The sequence below is a fragment of the Hylobates moloch genome, unplaced genomic scaffold (genome assembly GCF_009828535.3).
Source record: "Hylobates moloch isolate HMO894 unplaced genomic scaffold, HMol_V3 SCAFFOLD_5, whole genome shotgun sequence".
In the NCBI taxonomy this organism is placed as follows: Eukaryota; Metazoa; Chordata; class Mammalia; order Primates; family Hylobatidae; genus Hylobates; species Hylobates moloch.
This window is the reverse complement of record NW_026652280.1, coordinates 113891571-113911897: the sequence shown is the minus strand read 5'-3', so window position 1 is coordinate 113911897 and position 20327 is coordinate 113891571. Positions and strand designations below refer to the sequence as shown.

Sequence of the window (20327 nt, the reverse complement as noted above, 5' to 3'; positions counted from 1 at the left end):
AGAAACTCAACTTCACAGTTATCCTGTATGAATTTCTGAATTAAGCTCAACTGTGTCCCCAATACATCGAGCTTCTACAAAGGACAATTATAAATCTGTTAATAACTCAGGAGAACACCAAGCTAAAAAAGCACTATGTGGAAAACCCTGTGTATGGGGGTTGAGAGGAGGTGTGGATTATTCCACAGAACTCATGTTTCAGGAAGAAGCCTATTCAAGCTGACTTTTTAAAACATAGAAAGGAAAAAGCCAGCAATCTTTCTAACCTTGTGACTTGTGAATAGAAAGGCATTCCTACTTTAAAATACATAGTGAAAAAACAGTGTGACTAGGTCAAAGTGAGTACTTAAAATGAGAGAAAAAAAAAAGAATCAAGCCTACCATTTTTATTTATGCCATTTTATTTTATAAAACCTGCTACTTAAAATGTTTATTTCTCCTTTTCTATAATACACTAATAATGCATACAGTTCCTTAAGGGTTTCTCAGCTATTTCCCAAGCTATATACTACTCTACTAGTTCTACTCTTATTAGTATTACCAATTCATTATAAAATGTTAATCAATCAATGATCAGAGTGCATATAACAAGCCCATATAAGGCCTTGTCCCAACACACAATGAGGGAATAACATTTTTTGTTTTTCTCTGGAACCGTAGACACTAAAATTGTACACGCCAATGCTACAGAACATTATCATTTTATAGAGTAATAAAAGTAATATAAGAAATAAAACTACCTAAAGTTAAAAAGCTTTGATTCTCAGTGAAACCTCAAAACTATACATGAAAATTTTTGAAAAAGATACTTAAAGCATGCAGATTTGCCAATCTCCCCTCCCCCCAGCAAACACATAACACACACTCCTCTCCATATACATCGTTCAATTACTTAGTTGCCAGAAGATCTCAGAGATGATATTGAAAACAATTCCCTTTTAACTTCACTGTATTTTTAGTGTTTGTTATTATTTGCGTTTGCAATTTACATATAGATTTTGAGACCTATATGGCCTTGGTGGTCCATTTACTAGCAACATCAGAATCACCAGAAAATGCAGACTATAAGCAAAGCTAGTGCTCACACCTGTAATCCGAACACGCTAGGAGGCCAAAGCAGGAGAATCTGTTGAGGCCAGGAGCTCAAGACTAGCCTAGACGACATAGTGAGACTCTGGCTCTATAAAAAAATTTTAAAATTAGCCAGTTGTAGTAGTACACACCCGTAGTCCTAGCTACTCTATTCAGGAGGCTGAGGCACTGGAAATAGCACCTGAAAGCAAAGAACAAGTTGAGTTCCACCACTTCCTGAAGTTTATGTACTGGGGTACAGTAGAGTAAGAAACAGTAGAAAGACTACTAGAGCCTAGGAATTCAAGGCCTCAATGAGCCATGATCACACTTCATGATCGCACTTCAGCCTGGGCCACAGAGCGAGACCCCATCAAAGAAAGGAGAAAGAAAGGAAGGGAAGGGAGTGGAAGGGGAAGGGAGGAAGGAAGGAAACTCAACTTTATAAAGTTATCCTGTATCAACTGCTGAGAGTTAAGTAATCAAACAAGGATCGGCTTACTGTTTCAATGGACATATAAATTTTTCTGCTCTGGTATTAGAACATTTGAGTTTTCTAGAATGTTAAAAGAAAACCCTATATGTGGATCCTAGCTTTAGCCATCACAATAATTTAAAAATATAAAAATAACAGAAGTTTTCATTTTTCTTGCACAAAATCTACATTTTACTTTCTCCTGCTTAGAGGAGCTGAGTTCTAAAGCTTCTCAAAGTTTAATGTGCACATGAATCACCTTTTAAAAATGCAGATTCTGATTCAGAAAATCTGGGTAAGAGCCCAGTCTACATTCCTAGCAAGCTCCCTGGTGGTGCCAAATTCATACATAGAGCACACTTTTAGTAGCAAGGTTCTAAAGAAAGGCATAATTTACAATACTATTTAGCTGTCCACGGTTTGCAAAGCACTAATCTTGATAATGTCTCCAATTCAATTCCTAATTGATAAACCTACCACTTTCCCATCCTTACTTACTGGATCCTTCATATGGATGAAATAAACACTTCATTCTTAAAATGTAGAACATTTCTAGTCTTTCTTCTGCCTTTCTTTTTGGTCTTTTCCCATGTTCATCATACTTACTTGTGGGTGCATCACAAGATTCCACCCTTAGTTTCATCTCTTTTCCACTGCTATTGCTGGTTCCATCTTCTGCATCTCTGTATCTCCTGCATTAATGGGTTCAACTTCTGCATCTCCAACCTAGACACATCTCTCAAACTTGGATCCATACATTCAATTCCTAAGAGTTTTTTTTTTTTTCTTTATTGAGACTTGTTCTGTCGCCCAGGCTGGAGTGAGTGGCGCGATCTTGGCTCACTGCAACCTCCACCTCCCAGGTTCAAGCCAGCATCCCGAGCAGCTGGGATTACAGGCGCCCGCCACCATGTCCAGCTAATTTTTGAATTTTCAGTAGAGATGGGGTTTCACCACTTTGACCAGGCTGGTCTCAAAACTCCTGATCTCAAGCAATCTGTTCACCTCGGCCTCCAAACTGCTGGGATTACAGATGTGAGACACCATGCCCAGCCTCCTAACAGTTATTTCTAACCGTAAATTCCCACAGGTACCTTCAACTCAAAATATCTCAAACTGAACTCATCAACACCCTCTAGCCCTAGAAACCAGCTTTTTCAACCCTGTATTGGCTTTGACCAGCATTGCCATCCACCCATTTGTCCAAACCACATCTGAAGACTATCTCTCTCTCTCACCAAGACTAGTTAAATCTCGACCTTCTAATTATTTCTCAAATTTCTTTCTTTTCTCTCTAATGTCAGTACCAGTTTGGACGTGGAGCATTTATGATGTGGTTACTATCGTAACTAACTGGTATTCTTGCTTCCAATCTCATATCCTGCACCACCAATTCCATCCTCCACACTATTATGTAATCTTTGCAAACATAAATGGATAGCAAGCATTTCCCTATTAAAATTCACCAATGACTCCCAATTATCTTTAGGAAAAAGTACTAACTTTTTAAAAGCATGTCATATAAGGCTCTTCACAATCCTAATCATGTCTCTCTCTCTCTGGTCTCAACTCCTTCCACCCCTGAACAGTCAGTGCATACTCTTGCCATATTAACCTATTTGTAGCTCCCTCTAAGTGCCACATTCTCAAATGCCTCTGTGTATTTGCATAGGCTGTTATTCGCTTAAAATGTTCTTACCAAGTTAAGTATTAACATGCTTTCAAGACTGTACTCAAGCATCACATGGCTTAACATGCCTTTTCGAATTACCTCAAGTCTGCATTAGGTAACAGAGACAGTGCTCCCTCTATTACAGGGTTTTCCCTATGCATACCTCTACTCAAATAGTACTCTGTATTATAATTGCTGGTTTACTCATCTCCCCCACTAGACTGAGCTCATCAATTAGTCCTTTTAAGAACACAGTGCCCAGTACATGGTAGTTCTCAGTAAGTGCTTGCTGAATAAACTATCTTGAAATATAGTCACAAATAAATATGGCTACATATTTAAACTATAAATAACTTCCAATAGCTATGTCTCTAAAGCAATAAAAAATTTATTTGACTTTATTTCTAGGTTTAACAGAACTTCACAAAATGTCAAAAGACTTCACGTAAGTCCAAACTGCCCTAGGTATTTGTTTAATTCCCAACGATCTAAAGGGATTTGTTAAAAATATGAGAAACAAAGCCTTTTGCATGCTGTTTCACACGGAGATACTTTAATTTCACTGACCACAGTGTTAGACAAATAAAAGCACTAATCTCTTCTCCACAGTAAAATGATGTGAACATTGTTCAGGTGGCCTGGGTTTGCATCTGGACTACTACTTACTAGCTATATGACCTTGGATAACAAACAATGAACATCTCCCAGCCTCAGTTTCTTCCATAGGAAACAGAGATAAAATTGCTTACCTACCTACCCACTAGGTTGTTTCAAATATTCAGATATGAATGTGAAAGCATTTCTATAAACCATGAAGTGCTAAATAAATTTGAGCTACTGTGTTAACTTCTATACCATCTGCTAAAGTTGCAAACTTAAAAGTTTAGTGGGCTAATCCAACCTCCCAGATCCACACCATATTCTTCTCTAATGACTGAAAATTCATAAATAAAATTAAGTTCCAGGACCACCAGAGCACAGGACTCATTCAACAGTCCTCAATATTCTTATGTGGTTGAAGCGTTTAATATCTAATTTAATCATAATCTGAAATGTTCTTAAAAAGTGGTTTTTAAATCTCAAAGTAAATATCAAGGTAAGTTGTTGGTACAGTCATTTAAATTTCAGCTCCATTTTAAAAAATTAATTGGCGGACAAAAATCAGCAGGGAATATTTCAAGATATTTTCTTTTATTAACTATTTAGACTGGATACTGTCTGTTGACATACAAATTTGATCCACTTTAACTAATATGAATATTAAAAAGTCACCCTTACAAAACTGGGACAGTTTTCCCCCAAATTTCTGGCTTATTTCTCAGAAATGCTTGTTGGTCTATCAAAAGAGAAAATTTGCTGCATTTTTCTAAACTGAAAAAAAATGATAGAACATGTTGATTCTGCTCTCAGCAATATCTTTCCTTGTTAAATAGGGAACTTACGGGGATTATGGACTATATTAGGAGAAATGTTTTCAGTCTCATCTGCAATATTTATAAAAATCGGATTCCTTGACCTTCAAAGGGCAAAACTTAAAAAAAAAAGAAAATGAAAAAAGAAAATCTACTACAAAAGTCAGCACTTCGGTACCTGGTTGTGGTAACAAGGCCAAAATCCAAGACGAAGCCCTTTATTGCACATGGTGTTCCAACATCTTGGGCAGCCCCATCTTGCGACCTCTCCACATTGGCTGCTCCTGCTCTCTCTACTGCAGAGAGAACTTCAATTAGAGAAATTCTGAAGCTCACAAATCTAAACTGGATACTCCCCTCATTGGAGGCAAAGATGGTAAGACTCACTAAAAAGATTCAAGTTAGAGGAGGTTTCAAATAAATCTAAGTGGCTCGAAACCACTATAATTGAGGCAGCTGAGTCTTATTATGGCAACCATTTATTTACCTAAAAAAATATATATTAAGGGAAAAGAATAGCAGCAAATTACTAGACAACCTGAAAAAACAGAATATATAATCATAAAAGTTTAAAAAGTGAAAGTCTCCACTAAAGTCGAATTTATAATATATACTGCAGAAACTTACAGCTGACCATTTATATTCAATTCTTACGAGAAAAGCAAGTAAGAAAAAAACTAGGACACACTATTAACTTCTTATTCCCTAAAATAGCTTCACTGAAAAAAATGTTTGGTTAAAACCACTGGTTAAGAAGCAGACGTTTCCCTGCTGACTTAAGCCTAGCTGCCCATGCAAGGCTTCAAAAAATGTCTTCACCTACAATAATGTATAGGCAGAAGGAGCAGAGGCTATGGCGGTCTTCCTAATGACACTTCCAAGTCACATAAATGGGGTATATTTCTGGGATGGACTGCCAACAAGTTACTGAAAGAGATATAAAAACTCCAAAAACCTGGCATATAAACAGGCCCGTGCCCTCACGTGTTTTATTATGATATAAAAGCAAATCTTAACTAAAGTTATCCTGAGACTAACAGATCTCAATCACATCCTCCATACTAACATTACCTGATTTGTGAAAGACCAGGTAAGTTTTCAAGCTAGTTTTCCATAAAGATTTGTAATGATGCATAACATGTATAAAGCATTCCTTCCAGTAAATAAGAAGCCCCACCCGAACTCAGTAATCAAGATTTTTCAATTAGAGGAAGTGACAAACAATTTGGAGCACCTTTATTACCATAAATTTGTTGTCAAAAATGTGCTGGTATGTGCTGTGCAACAGAATGAGGTTAATTCTGTTTAGAATCATATTTACTAAATAATTTTTAACAACAATTTTTATCTTACCTGAGTGTGAAAATTTGAAATCGTGGTTGTTTCAATATCTTTCTTGCCCAGAATTTCCATTTTCACTGGAGTGTTGGGGAAATTAAAAGCAAAGTAGTCCAAGAAGTCTGGGAGATAAGCAGCCGCTCCATGCACTATTGCTAAAGCATAGTAAGCAGCATTTTTCTCATTTTCACTGAATGTCAAAGCAAGAAACTCCTCAGAAAATCTCTCCATCTCCATTGGAGACAAAAATGAGAGTTCATCCATGTAAGCATGAAGGACAAGAGCACCACCATTGGACTGGTGTTCCTCATGAATAAAGTTGCTAAATTTAGTACCTGTTTTTAAGAAATTTCTACGAATAGAATGTTCCTGGTGAGTCATAAAAGGTGTTTGTACTCCCTGGGGTACCCGATATTCTTGCATACCCAAATTTAATCGGCACAGCTGTTCATCTTTCAGATACCTGAAGGACTCCTTATTAAGTCCTGAAGTGCTATTTATTTGTCCTTGGGTGAGAATTTCTTTACTGATGCGGGTCAGGCCAGCACAGACGGTTTGTACTTCCTTATTGTACATTTTAAGGCGTCTTCCTCGCATGTCTTCTCGGTGTTTCTTTTTCTTTTTCTTCTTTATTTTCTTCAAGACAAAATCATCGGCTCTCTGGGTTTTACCATTTTCATCTGGTGTTTCTGGCCATAATAATTAAAAAGAAGTTAGTTGCTAGGACTAGTGTCAACATACAAGCTTCTTAAGGTACTTGATCTCATTAAATAGCCTATCCTCAATTTCTCTGAATTTGCTATTACAACTTACATGTTTAGAAAACAAATGAGACAGAGATCTTAAAATATAATAATATTCTGGAATGAAGAAAAGAATAAAATTGAAGGTATCCATTTTTCAAAGCAGTATATTACTGATAATGGAGAAAAATCGGAAATAATTCACACATCCAAAAAACAGAGAATGGTTAAATAAATCATGATATAGCAATGGTATGAAACATTATACGATAGCTAAATATGATGATTCTGAAATCTATGTACCAACATAGATCCTTTTGTTCAGTTATCATCATAAAATTTAAATTTAAGCTAGGCATATTTTGCTGTCAGCCTATGAATTACTATGATACATACAGGCAAATCAACAAAGGCAAAGTAAGCCATGAGATACCATTTTTTCCTAACAAGTTGGCAAAGTTTGCGGTTTCTGGTCATTCTCAACTACTGCTGCTGAAGTATAAACTGGTACAACTTTCTGAAGGGCAATTTCATGATACGTGTCAAAAGTCTTAAAAAATATTTCTAATCCTCAGACCTAGAAATTCCACTTCCAAGTAAAAGTTATCTAAGAAAATAATTGAAGATTATATAAAGATATCCATGATCGTATTATTTAAAACAACACAACAGGGAATGCTCTAAATGTCTAATAACAGGGGACTGATTAAACTCTGGTAGTTACATATTATAAAATACTACCTAGCCATTACAAATTATATTATAGATGAAAAAACTGACATAAAAATTAGAAGGTTACAAAATGCTTAGATTGTCATTCTTTCAGAAAGCCTTTTCTTCCCCACCCAATCTGGATAGCTACTCATGCTACAGGCTCCCTTAAGCTTTGCATCCCCATCTCAGCACTTATACTCTGTGTTATTAACATTACAATTTACACCCTCCCCTAGACTGTCAGCAATCTAAGTTCAGGGACGTATATCTTACCTTTCTCTCCTAAGCACTTAACACATGTACATTCTGATCCCATTTTTATATAAACATTCATTCATCCAAACATTTAAGTACCTACTAAGTGCTAGGTATACTTCTGAGCACTAGGACCATAGTGCTGACTAGGACATACACAATCTCCAATCTCTTGGTTCTTTTTCTCCCCGCTTTTTGAGTAGTATGGAGTCTTGATATGTTGCCCAGGCAGGTCTCAAACTCCTGGGCTCAAGCTATACTCCTGCCTCTACCTCCCTAAGTGCTGGGATTACAGGTGTGAGCCATGGTGCCTGGCATCTCTTGGGTCTTATGATCTAATTGTACAAGAAAAAGAAAGTACCAGATAGTGATAAGTGGGATGCATTAAGTTTGGGGGAAGCTCTTTTGGGGAGGTAACATTGAGAGTGATTCCTAAAGAATAAGACAAGCCAGGCATGTAAAGGTCTAGGAGAAAATATTCCCAGAAAGAAGGACCTAAAGAGATGAAAAAGTCTGTCTGATCTATAGATGCTTTATACACACACACACACACACACACACACACACACACACAGAAAAATATCTGCAGAAATGTATACCAAGCTATTAATGGTAGTTATCTATTGGTGGTAGAATTCTAAATGTCTAGCTTCTTTTCTGCTTATCTGTATTTTCTAATTTTCTACAATAAACATATTACTTTTAAAATTTAAAAACTTATTTTTAAGTTTTAAAGGATTATCATGGATTGATAAGCCCAAGATGGAATGGCATCTTTTGTTTACTAGTTGGAAAATACACCTAGCAGGAAACTTTCAGGATTAAATACCAGGTACAGTCCTGATGAACTTTCAAGTTTGGTCTAGTATTTACTGTATAGAATTTACCCACCAAACAGTCATTTTTTCTAACATAATTGAAGTAATTTGGAGTTAAGACAAATATTCCAATTAATCCTATTATTACATCTAGAAAAACAAGTTCAACAAATTTTAGAGTTAAGAATTTACTTGGTACAATATGTAAAGATATGACAGTTCCAGTACTCTGTCTAAAATCACTTCAAGTCAATTAGCTACTACAAAGGTTACGAAACCTTCTAAAGAAAATACTTACAAAAGCAAGTCAAAGACTTTACTAATGCCAAATAACTTTCATTGTATTTAATATTTCCTTCTAAGAACAATAAAATTAAAACCCTTTATTTGCAAATATCAGTTGTAATTAAACTGTGATAAGATACCAAAATTTACATATAATCAGAATACTGCTAACCTGGCAAGAGAAAAAGTCATCTTTTATTCTATATACAACTAAATATTTGAGATATTTGAGAATTAAACACTTAGTAATAGTCATTTATACTTCTTACCAAATAAAATTCATCTGCATACTTTCCTCAATATCAAATCAGTAATTTAGGCAATTCTCCCAAGCAACTAAATGTTAATGCCATTCAATATAAAGGTTAGACCAATTTAAAAATAGTCATCTAATTACCCTCTTCCATTAATGTTTTAGCAATTTCACAGGAAAACAAGAAAAGAAAATATCTCCAAATAGATCTTGTTATTTTAGGCTTCGGAAGAGGTATTTGGTATGCAGAAAATGAATTGCGACCTAGATCTGCCACTGAAATTAGCACCAAGAAAGAACTGCGTTGACTGTAACACATTTTCTATATTACTATCAACTTTCCAGTGATATTTCTAACATGGCCAAGTCTCTGTGGGTTTCACTTACACGGGTTTCACAAAATTCACTTACATGAAAACCATTCAATTAGTCCAACATGGCCCATCTCAAAAAAACAACAAAAACAAAAAACAAAAAAAGAGAAAACCACTGTATAAAGAAAAGAACCTTACATTGTAATCTCATAAATCAACATGACAAAAATTTTAAATATGAAGTAAATTTCAATCTATCTTCTCACTAATCCTGTTTTTCATTTTTTTTTTTTTTTTTTTTGAGACAGAGTCTCTCTCTGTTGCCCAGCGTGGAATGCAGTGGCATGATCTCGGCTCACTCCAGCCTCTCTCTCCCAGGTTCCAGAGAGTCTCCTGCCTCAGCTTTCTGAGTAGCTGGGATCACAGGCATGTACCACCACACCCGGCTAATTTTTTGTATTTTTAGTAGAGACAGGGTTTCACCATGTTGGCCAGGCTGGTCTCAAACTCCTGACCTCAAGTGATCCACCCGCCTCAGCCTCCCAAAGTGCTGGGATTACAAGCGTGAGCCACCACGCCCAGCCTCAGCTTTTGACTTTTATTTAACTTAGGCTAAGATATAGAAAACTTGACTTATTTTACAGAGAAATTTATGACTACCCATTTCATACTGACTAACAAATCTCCATGAGTAAACAAAATTTATTATTGAATTACCGTGGTGGCAACTAATTGAGAATGGCATATTTATAAACAAGTTATTAAATGTTATTATCAAACGCTGGCCACTGCTGATTTATGAGAAAAATAACAATTGTCCTGCCTTGAATTTAAAACGTTAGTTGAAAGTCAGGGTCCAAAGTCTTCTTCACAACTTTTCTATTTCTGGTTTTAGCTTTCCAACAGAGAATCTATTCAGCACATTTTTAGTATTTCCCCATAGTGCAAAAGCTAAAATTTATTGACTACAGTTCTTTATAGAAAAAGAGCCAACCTACACTATACCTGTGATTAAGAAAAGCTTTCACATATCCAACTGTGTGATTAAATATAAAGAGAAATACATAATTCTACAGAGGAAGATACAAACAGTCACTTAAGAAACAAATTGCTGGCTGTCTTTAAAAAGGTCATTATTAATACATGACATTATTAATAAGATCCTCATATGTGCTAATACTACCAATATTATCAATTATTGTCATCTGATTTCACACAATTGAAAGTTTTCATTAATGCAAAAAAACAGCTTTCCACATTATTAAGTTCTTTTTTTTTTTTTTTGAATACGGTTTTACTGTCACCCAGGCTGGAGGGCAGTGGCGCAATCTCGGCTCACTGCAACCTCTGCCTCCCAAGTTCAAGCGATTCTCCCACCTCAGCCTCCCAAGTAGCTGGGACTGCAGGTGCACATCACCATGCCCAGCTAATTCTTGTATTTTTTGGTAGAGACAGGGTTTCACTATGTTGGCCAGGCTGGTCTCAAACTCCTGACCTCAATTGATCTATCCGCCTCAGCCTCCCAAAGTGCTGGGATTACAGGCATAAGCCACCAGGCCCAGCCTACAAAACTTCAGGTCTTAACAGCAATTCTTATACTCAAATTATGGCTTAGAAGTCGGGGAAAAAAAAAAGTAGTATCTTCAGTTCGTAAAAATCATGGTAGATGAACAAAAGCAAAACAAGTGTAATTGCTTACATCTTATTATTCATGAGTTTTTAAAGGACTAAAGTTGTTTTCTGAAAATAAATTATTTTCAGTCTTCTTGAGAGTTCTTCCAGTTCTATATAAATACCTGACTAAAAAGGAAAAACAAAAAACTACTCATTTTAAAAGACAAACATTTGTGAATCATTGTATGTTTTTAACACTGCCTTACTTTACCCACCATCTCTCTACATTATGGTGTTTTAAGAGCACTGTCTACGTTTAAATCCCTATTCTATAACTTTCTAGTATACTTTCTAGAAGTATAACTTTTGTCCCCTAAGCCTTTACTTTTTTGTTTGTTTGTTTTTTTAGAACAGTTTCAGGTTCCTAGAACTATAACCACACCTGGCTCCCACAAATGCATAGTCTGTCTCCCTGATTATCATCACCCCCAGCCAGAGTGGAATATTTGTTACAACTGATAAGTCTACACTGACATATCATTATCCGCCTGCCCGCAGTCCATGGTTTACATTCAGGTTCACTCTTGGTGTTGTACATTCTGTGGGTTTGGATAAATGTATGACATGTATCCACCATTAATTAAGTTGCATTCACTGTCCTATAAAATGCTCTGTGCTCTGCCTATTCATGCATCCCTCTCTAAAACCCCTAGCAACCACTGATATTTTAACTTTCTTGATAGTTTTGCCTTTTCCAGAGTGTCATATAATTGGAATCATAAAATGTGCAGCCTTTTCAGAATGGCTTCTTTCACTTAGTAATATGCATTTAAGGTTCCTCCATGTCTTTTTATGGCTTGATAGCTCATTTCTTTTTAGCACTGAATAATATTCTACTGTCTGGATGTACCACAGTTTATCCATTTACCTATTGAAGGACATTTTGATTGCTTCCAAGTTTTGGCAATTATGAATAAACCTATTATAAACACCTATCTACAGGTTTTTGTGTGGACATAAATTTTCAGCTCCTCTGGGTAAATATCAAAGAGTATGACTGCTGGATTGTATAGTATGTTTAGTTTTGTTAAGAAACTGCCAAACTGTCTTCCAAAGTGGCTGTATCATTTTGTAATCCCAATAATAATGAATGAGATAGCATATCTTTTTGCAAGTTAATTCTTTGCACTGCTTCTCATTGGTAAAATTGGAGGAAAGAACAGTATCTCGTCATAAAATGTGTGCAGAGTAAATGAAAAATGCATGTAAAGTACTTATAATAGTCCTAGAACATAATAAATACTCAATACATCTTAACTACTATTATTGCCAAAGACAGTTGAATTCTAGAGGCAGTAGAGTGTACTATTTAAGATAAGAACAGGTGCTGTACAGTTAGAGAGACCTAAGTCAATGTCCCTGCTCTATTGTTTACTAAGGTCTCTGGGTAAGCTCATAAATCTCTTTAAATCTAAATTTTCTCATCTTAAAATGTTATAATAGGCCAGGTGCAGTGCCTCATGCCTGCAATCCCAGCACTTTGGGAGACTGAGGCAGGAAGACTGCTAGAGTCCAGGAATTCAAGACCAGCCTGAGCAACACAGCAGGACCCCATTTTTACAAAAATAAAAAATTAGCTGGGCTTAGTGGTGCATGCCTGTAGTCCTAGCTGCAGGAGTGAGCTAGGCTTAGCTACAGGCTGAGGTGGGAGGATCGCTTGAGCCCAGGAGTTTGAGGTTACAGTGAGCTATAATCACTTCACTACACTCCAGCCTGGGCAACCCTGTCTCAGAAAAAAAAAAAAAAAAAAAAGTTATTAGTTCTAGAGTCTATCTCACAGAGTTATTTTAAGGATTAAATGAGACAATGACTATAAAGCCCTCATCATATGTGACACACAATAAGTCTCTTATCATCTTGATTATCAAGAGAAACACATAAGAAAGATCTCTGAAAGAGGAAAGAAAACTTATTTGCCAAGTGTCTAACAGGAACCATATATGTTATTTTATTTTAATCCTCAAACCAATGAAGTACGGAGAAAGAAACAGCCTGAAACAAGATATGTAATTTATATTAGGTCACAAAGCTAGTAGACAACAGCCAAGATTCAAACTTCTCACCTATCTGACTCCAAAACAAATTCTTCTAACATACTGCACCCTACACTCTCTTCCTTTCTGCCTCCACTATCAGACATCTCCCTGCAACACTCCCATTAGATGATCAACTAAGATTATCTGGTTACAATTACTGGACCTGAGGTAGCTTGGAAGAAAGGGAGTATTACTTCAACAAATATCTTACTTAGTGCCATTCCAAAATTTTTCATGCCCTTAAAGGTGTTTTTGCCTCTCTCAGGGTAAGCAGGGAAAAATATTAGTCCCTACAGTTGTTGTTCTGATAAATAAGATTATCTGTTTATTTCAATTCCCTTATAATCCCGATAGTTCTCCATTTCTAATATCAAAAAGAAGTGTTTCTGGACTTAAAATCCCTGCTTTTTGACATGAGAGAAAATTTCCATTAAACATCTGGCTCAGGAACACTTACACTCGGTGATAGCAGTTAGGCAAGCGGTCAAGAGTAAAAAAAAAAAAAAAAAAAAAAATGAGAAAGGAAAGATGACTCACAAGAGCATACAAATGAGCAATCCGGTCATGTAATGACATCGGAGAAGACAGCCCATGGGGGCTGTCCTTCCTTTCTTTCCTTTTTAACAACATATTAAAATCATGAATTTACTAAGAATAATTAAAAAGAAGCATTACTTCTTTTCATGGTTTTTTAAGGAAGTATGTTTGTCTTATTTATTTTTTTTTTTTTTTTGAAACGGTGTCTGACTGTCGACCGGGCTGGAACGCAAGTGGCGCAATCTCAGCTCGGTGCAACCTCCGCCTCCCGGGTTCAAGTGATTCTCCTGCCTCAGCCTCCCAAGTAGCCCAGCTAATTTTTTGTATTTTTCATAGAGACAGGGTTTCACCACGTTGACCAGACTGGTGTCAAACTCCTGACCTCGTGATTTGCCCGCCTTGGCCTGGGATTACAGGTGTGAGCCACCGCGCCCGGCCTGTCTTATGTTTTTATGAGCAATAAGAGGGAGAGAAAAAATTTAAGATTTCAAAACACATAGGTAACTGCCAGTTTAGTTAGACTCAAGCCTATTGCCTATATGAAATAAAAACAACATTTAAATATCTCTTTGTTAAATAATCAACCCCAGTGTGCATAGCAGAAAGAGAGGTCAACTGGGCCATGAGGGAAAAAAACCGAGTTCTGTATTCAGCTCTATCACTAATTAAAAAATTTTAAGCATTTCACTTCACCTCTCTGAAAATCACTTTACTTTCTGTTTTAAAGATAAACAAGTTTACTGTAGCATTTACAGATTAAATTTTTGTTTCAACTGTTTATGAACAACTCCAAATGTCTGAGATTGTAATAATTTGTAATTAGTCTCCACATGAATTCAGATTAAACTGTTGAACTGCTGTGCAGGAAGAAACATGTCTCTTAAGTGAACTCTAGGGTGGCAAACTTCTCTAAAGAGCCGAACAGCAGGCTTTGCAGGTCTTATGGTCTCTGTCTCAATTACTGTATTCTGCTACTGTAGTGCAAAAACTACCACAGATAATATATACGAATGAACAGAGCTATATTCCAATAAAGCTTTATTTCTGGACATAGTTTAAATTTCATATGATTTCCACGTGCTACAAGGTCGTTCCAACTATTTTAAATTGTAAAAACCACTGTTAGGCCAGGCGCAGTGGCTCATGCCTGTAATCCCAGCACTTGTGGGAGGCATATTGAGACCAGCCTGGCCAACATGGTGAAACCCCATCTCTACTAAAAATACAAAATTAGCTGGGCATGGTGGTGGGCGTCTGTAATCCCAGCTACTCAGGAGGTTGAGGCATAAGAATCCCATGAACCCAGGAGGTGGAGGTTGCACTGAGCTGAGATCGCACTACTGCACTCCAGCCTGGCACAGAGCAAGACTGTCTCACAAAAAAAAAAAAAAAAAATCATTGTTACATTACAGGTTGTACTGATTTTTGAAAAAAGTGCAAAAGCAATTCAATGGAAGATTAATCTTTTCAACAAAAAGGTGCTAGAGCAACTGGATATCCTTAGGCAAGAAGAAAAAAAATGGCGACCTAAACCTCACACCTGTACAAAATTAACTCAAGTGGATGACAAATTAAAATATGAAAGTTAAAATTATAAAACTTTTAGAAGAAAACAAAGGAGAAAATCTTTGGGATCTAGGACTTGGTATGTTAGATATGATGCCAAAAACATGATCCATTAAAGAAAAAAAAAAGACTTAGTAAATTGGATATCAATAAAATTTAAAACTTTTGCTCTGTGAAGTATCCCACTGAGAAGGTAGAAAGGACCAGGCACAGTGGCTCCTGTCTGTAATCCCAACACTTCGGTAGGCCAAGGCGGGAGGATCACTTGAGCCCAGGAGTTTGAGACCAGCCTGGACAACATAGAGAGACCCTGCCTCTACCAAAAAAAAAAAAAAAAAAAAACATTAGCCAGGTGTGGTGGTGCACACATGTGGTCTCAGCTACTCAGGAGGTTGAGGTGGGAGGATCACTTGAGCCCAAAGGTTGACGCTAGAGTGAGCAGCCATGATCACATCACTGTGCTGCAGCCTGGGTAACAGAGTGAGACTCTCCCAAAAAAAAACAAAAACAAACAGGCTGGGCATGGTGGCTCATGCCTGTAATCCCAGCACTTTGGGAGATCAAGGCGGGCGGATCACCTGAGGTCAGGAGTTCAAGACCAGCCTGACCAACATGGCGAAACCCCGTCTCTACTAAAAAATACAAAAATTAGCCAGGCATGGTGGCAGATGCCTGTAATCACAGCTACTCGGGAGGCTGACATAGGAGAATCGCCTGAACCCAGGAGGTGGAGGTTGCAGTGAGCCAGGATGGGCGACAAAGTGAGAATCCATCTCAAAAAAAAAACAAAAAAAACAAAAAAAAACAACCAAAATAACAAAAATAAAAACAAGCAAACAAAAAGGATGGAAAGACAAGCAACAGATTGGGAGAAAATATGTGCAAACCATACAAAGAAGCTGCACCTGTAATCTACAAAAAATTATCAAAACCCAACAATAAAAAATATACAATTCAAGGGCCAGGCGCAGTGGCTCACGCCTGAAATCCTGGCACTTTGGGAGGCTGAGGCGGGTGGATCACCTGAGGTCAGGAGTTCGAGAACAGCCTGGCCAAGACAGTGAAACCCCGTCTCTACTAAAAATATAAAAAAGTAGCTGGGCGTGGTGGCAGGCACCTGTAATCCCAGCGACTCGGGAGGCTGAGGCAGGAGAATCACTTGAACCCGGGTGGCAGAGGTTGCAGTGAGCCGAGATCGCGCCATTGCTCTCCAGCCTGGGCAACAAGAGCAAAACTCTGCCTCAAAAAAAAAAAAAATTATACACACACACACAAATACACACACACACAAAATTCAATTCGAAAATAGGCAAAAGGTATAAAGAGACATTTTACTGACCAGGATATATAGACGACAAATGATGATATGAAAAGATGTATAATATCACTAGCCATTTGGGAAATTCAAATTAAGATCATGATGATACATCACCACACGTCTATTAAAATTGCTAAAATAAAAATAGTGGCAATACCAGATATTGGCAAGAATGTGGAGAAACTGGATTTCTCTTACATTGCTGACAGGAATGTAAAATGGTACTGACACTCCAGAAAACACTTTGGCAATATCTTAAAAAACAAACAAACAAAATAAATACATATAGTCATCCTTGGTATCCATGGAGGATTGGTTCCAGAGCCCCCCAGGGCACCAAAATCCAAGATGATCAAGTCCTTCATATAAAATGGCATAATAATTGCTTATAACCTATGCACATCCTCCCCTATATTTTAAATCATCTCCAGATTATTTATACCTAATACAATGTAAATGCTATATAAATAATTGTTATACTGTATTGTTTAGGGAACAGTGACAAGAAAAAAAAAGTCTGTACAAGTCCACTACAGACAATGTTTTTTTGAAAACATTTTCAGTCCCAGGTTGCCTGAATCCATTGATGGGGAACCCATGGATACAGAGGGCTAATTGTATTCACCATACAACCAAAGAAATGAAAAGTTACATGCACACAAAAACCTGAACACCAATTTTCATAGAAGCGTTATCTATAATAGCCAAAAACTAGAAATAATCAAAATGTCCTTTCTTATACGGGAATGATTCAATAGGTGAACCATGGTACATCCATACCATGGAACGCTATTCAGCAATGAAAAAGAGGGATGGATCTCAGGGACATCACGCTGAGTGAAAAAGGGCAATCTCCAAAGATCACATACTGTATGATTCAACTTATATAATAGTCTCAAAACGACAAAATTACAGAGATGAAAAACAGGTTAGTGGCTGCCAGGGGACAGGGATGGTAGAGAGACAGAGGGAGTGCCTAAAGTTGTAAAGGGTTTGTGGTGGTGGAATAGTTCTGTATCTTGATTGTAGTGGTGGTTACACTAATCTACATATGATAAAATAGCATATAACTACACATACATTGTACCAATGTCAATTTCCTGGTGTTGATATTATACAATAGTTATGTAAGATGTAGCCACTGAGGGAAACTGGTAAAAGGTAAGGACTTGACTATGTTTGCAATTTCCTGTGAATCATTAATTATCTCAAAAAAAAAAAAACAGTTAAAATAGTTTCCAAAAATATGAGGATAAGCAAAGAAGGAAGGACATAGCTTTGTAAGTAACAAGAATGTGCCCACTCTCCTTATTAATCTTAGAGTTGTTTTAAGGACCATGCATAATAAAATAATAAAGGCTGGTTTTAACTAAGTGCCTACAATGAGCCAGGCACTGTTGTTAAGTACTTTCACACAATGCCCTATTTAATCCATACAAGGTCCTTATAAATGAAATACCACAACCCCATTTTACAGACAGGAAAAGTGCAGTTGAGAGAGGGTAAAGCAATTTGTTCAGGTTCACACAGTAAGTGTTAGAGCCATGATTTAAACTCAGATTAATACCAGAGGCATGCCTCCTGCCTACCACTGTAACAACAAAGATGTTCAGAGGACAAAAAAGGTATCAGTCAAACTATGTGCAAAAGCCTGGATTAAACAAAGTTAAACCAGTTTATTTTCTGTAGGGTTTTCAAAACTTTTAAAATGCCAGTTTGCCAATTCATGTTACATATGTAGAAGGCTACAGTATACAGTTTTTCTCAAATGTATTTGACCAAAAAATTCTTTTTCACCCAAAATATAGTTTGGGTATATAATCCAACAATTTCTCAACCAAAAGTTAAAATGTTTAAATGGACTTATCTTAACCCACTTTTCTTCACATGTTGGCAAACTACAGATATTAATAGTGGTGTTGTCCAATGTGGTAGCCACTAGCCATATGTGACCATTATAAATTAATTAGAATTAAATAAAATCAAAATTTCAGTTCCTCAATCATGCCACATTTCAAGTCTGTTCAGGAACCACATATGGCTACCATATTGGTCAGCACAAATACAGAACATTTCCATCATCTGAGAAAGTTCTATCAGTCAGCATTAGGTCAGAAGTGTGTTTTTTAAAGAACATGGGGCCTGTGCAATCTTCAGAGAAACAGATTGTAAATTATTACACATGTTATTGCCACTATCCCCCATAAAACGGGGCCAGGTCAGAGATCTTCGATGATATAAAGCCACTGTAATGTCAAAGCACAGGGAAAAGGTAAACAAAGGAGTGGAAAAAATGAATAGCAGGAAGAGAAAGCAACATCATGAAGCTTGGAGATGAAGCTTGAAGCAGGATTCAGGAGTCTGGGTTCTACTCCCTGTTATGCCAATATTCATCTTTTTAAAAAATATTTAATTTTTTTGCACTTGGTGCGAATTAACTGTGATTTGATTAAACAGGCCTCTTTACTACTTTGGGCCTCAGTTTCCTTTTCTACAATACAAATTTAAGCCAGAGGATCACTGATTCCCTCTAGTTCTGTACAGTTAAAACACACACACACACACACACACACACACACACGAAATGAGAAAGTAGGGAATAAAGGTAAAAATAAAAAGAGAGCAAGATCATTGCATATTGGTGGTGAAAACTGGCAGTCCTGTCATGTTGCCACAAGTTCTACTCACAAGGATAAGATTTGGATGCCACCAAATGAATAAAAATTTAATGCTATTCAATAAATACTTATTGAGCGATTATTTGCAACGAACTACACTATTCGGAAATAGCACCACCAAAAAAAATGATTAGCCTTAAGACTCAACACGTGGAAAGAATGCAAGACTCACAAAACTTTAGGTTGAAAGACTGGCTCATTAACATGTAATAACCTAACTGACCCAGTACTAAGAAACGAGTATCTCGAATATTCCTGAGGAAAAACAACTAGCAAATTATATAAAATAATATATAAAGTACAAACATACGGCATAATCAAAAGCATCACATTTCTTCCACAAAGAATAGAAATAAATGCTACAGGTACTTGGGAACAGGAAGACATCAGTTTTGGCCAATCTACTTTTTCTAGAACCCACATTTAATTGGATACTCTGACATTTTCTAGTAAAATATTCTTGAGGTCTATTGGAATTAACAGATTCACAAAGTGTGCTAGACAGAATCAAATGCAAATGAAATTCCGGCCTCTTACTACCTACTGCACAAATTCCCACTTTTCAAAGGTACTGTTGGTCCTATTTCCTAGTATCAAAGGGTAAAGAAAACCTTCCACATGCCTATTCTAAGAATTTAAATAGCTAATATGAAAACTTTAAAATGATTTTTACCTCTAGATTAAAAAGAACCAATATAAACTGCGTCTGATATTTTACCTTGCAGAAGCTAAGTCAACCAGTGAGTCGTGTAACCTTTATATGAATTCCCTCCTGAAAGACTGGAACCATACCCCTGACTATTCTGGAGCAAGGGAGAGCAGATACTAAAGCTCTCCAGCAAGCAAAACAAGGAGAAGGGATTTTAGCAACATGCCTTTTCTTTGGAAAGGCATTTTTTTAGTACCCCACCTACTAATCTAACGCGGCGCGGAAACCTTGCAGAATTTGAAAACAAATGCTGAGAGGCTCCGGGGGACTGGTAAAGGGATTAGCAACTGACAGCTCGGCCTCGGAGCAAGAAGCCTCAAGTAGTTAGATCAAACCGTGTCAACGATCTGAAATCCAGGGTCCACCCCGGTGAGCTTAGGGAAGTACAGCAGCAGGAGGTAAGCAGGGGTTTGGCGTCTTTCAATCCTAAAGATGCGGGATATCGGAACTGAGAGAGAC

The 20327-nt window shown here is 37.0% G+C and overlaps 1 protein-coding gene across 2 annotated transcripts in view; it reads right to left on the bottom strand.

The window, feature by feature from the left end:
* RSBN1 (round spermatid basic protein 1) overlaps positions 1 to 20327 on the bottom strand; it is a 51363-nt gene that overhangs the window by 30229 nt on the left and 807 nt on the right. For both annotated transcript variants that reach the window (XM_058439442.1, XM_032154949.2), the window contains exon 2: positions 5984 to 6657. In XM_058439442.1, the coding sequence (XP_058295425.1) occupies positions 5984 to 6657 (674 nt within the window). The remainder of the gene's footprint in view (positions 1 to 5983; positions 6658 to 20327) is intronic.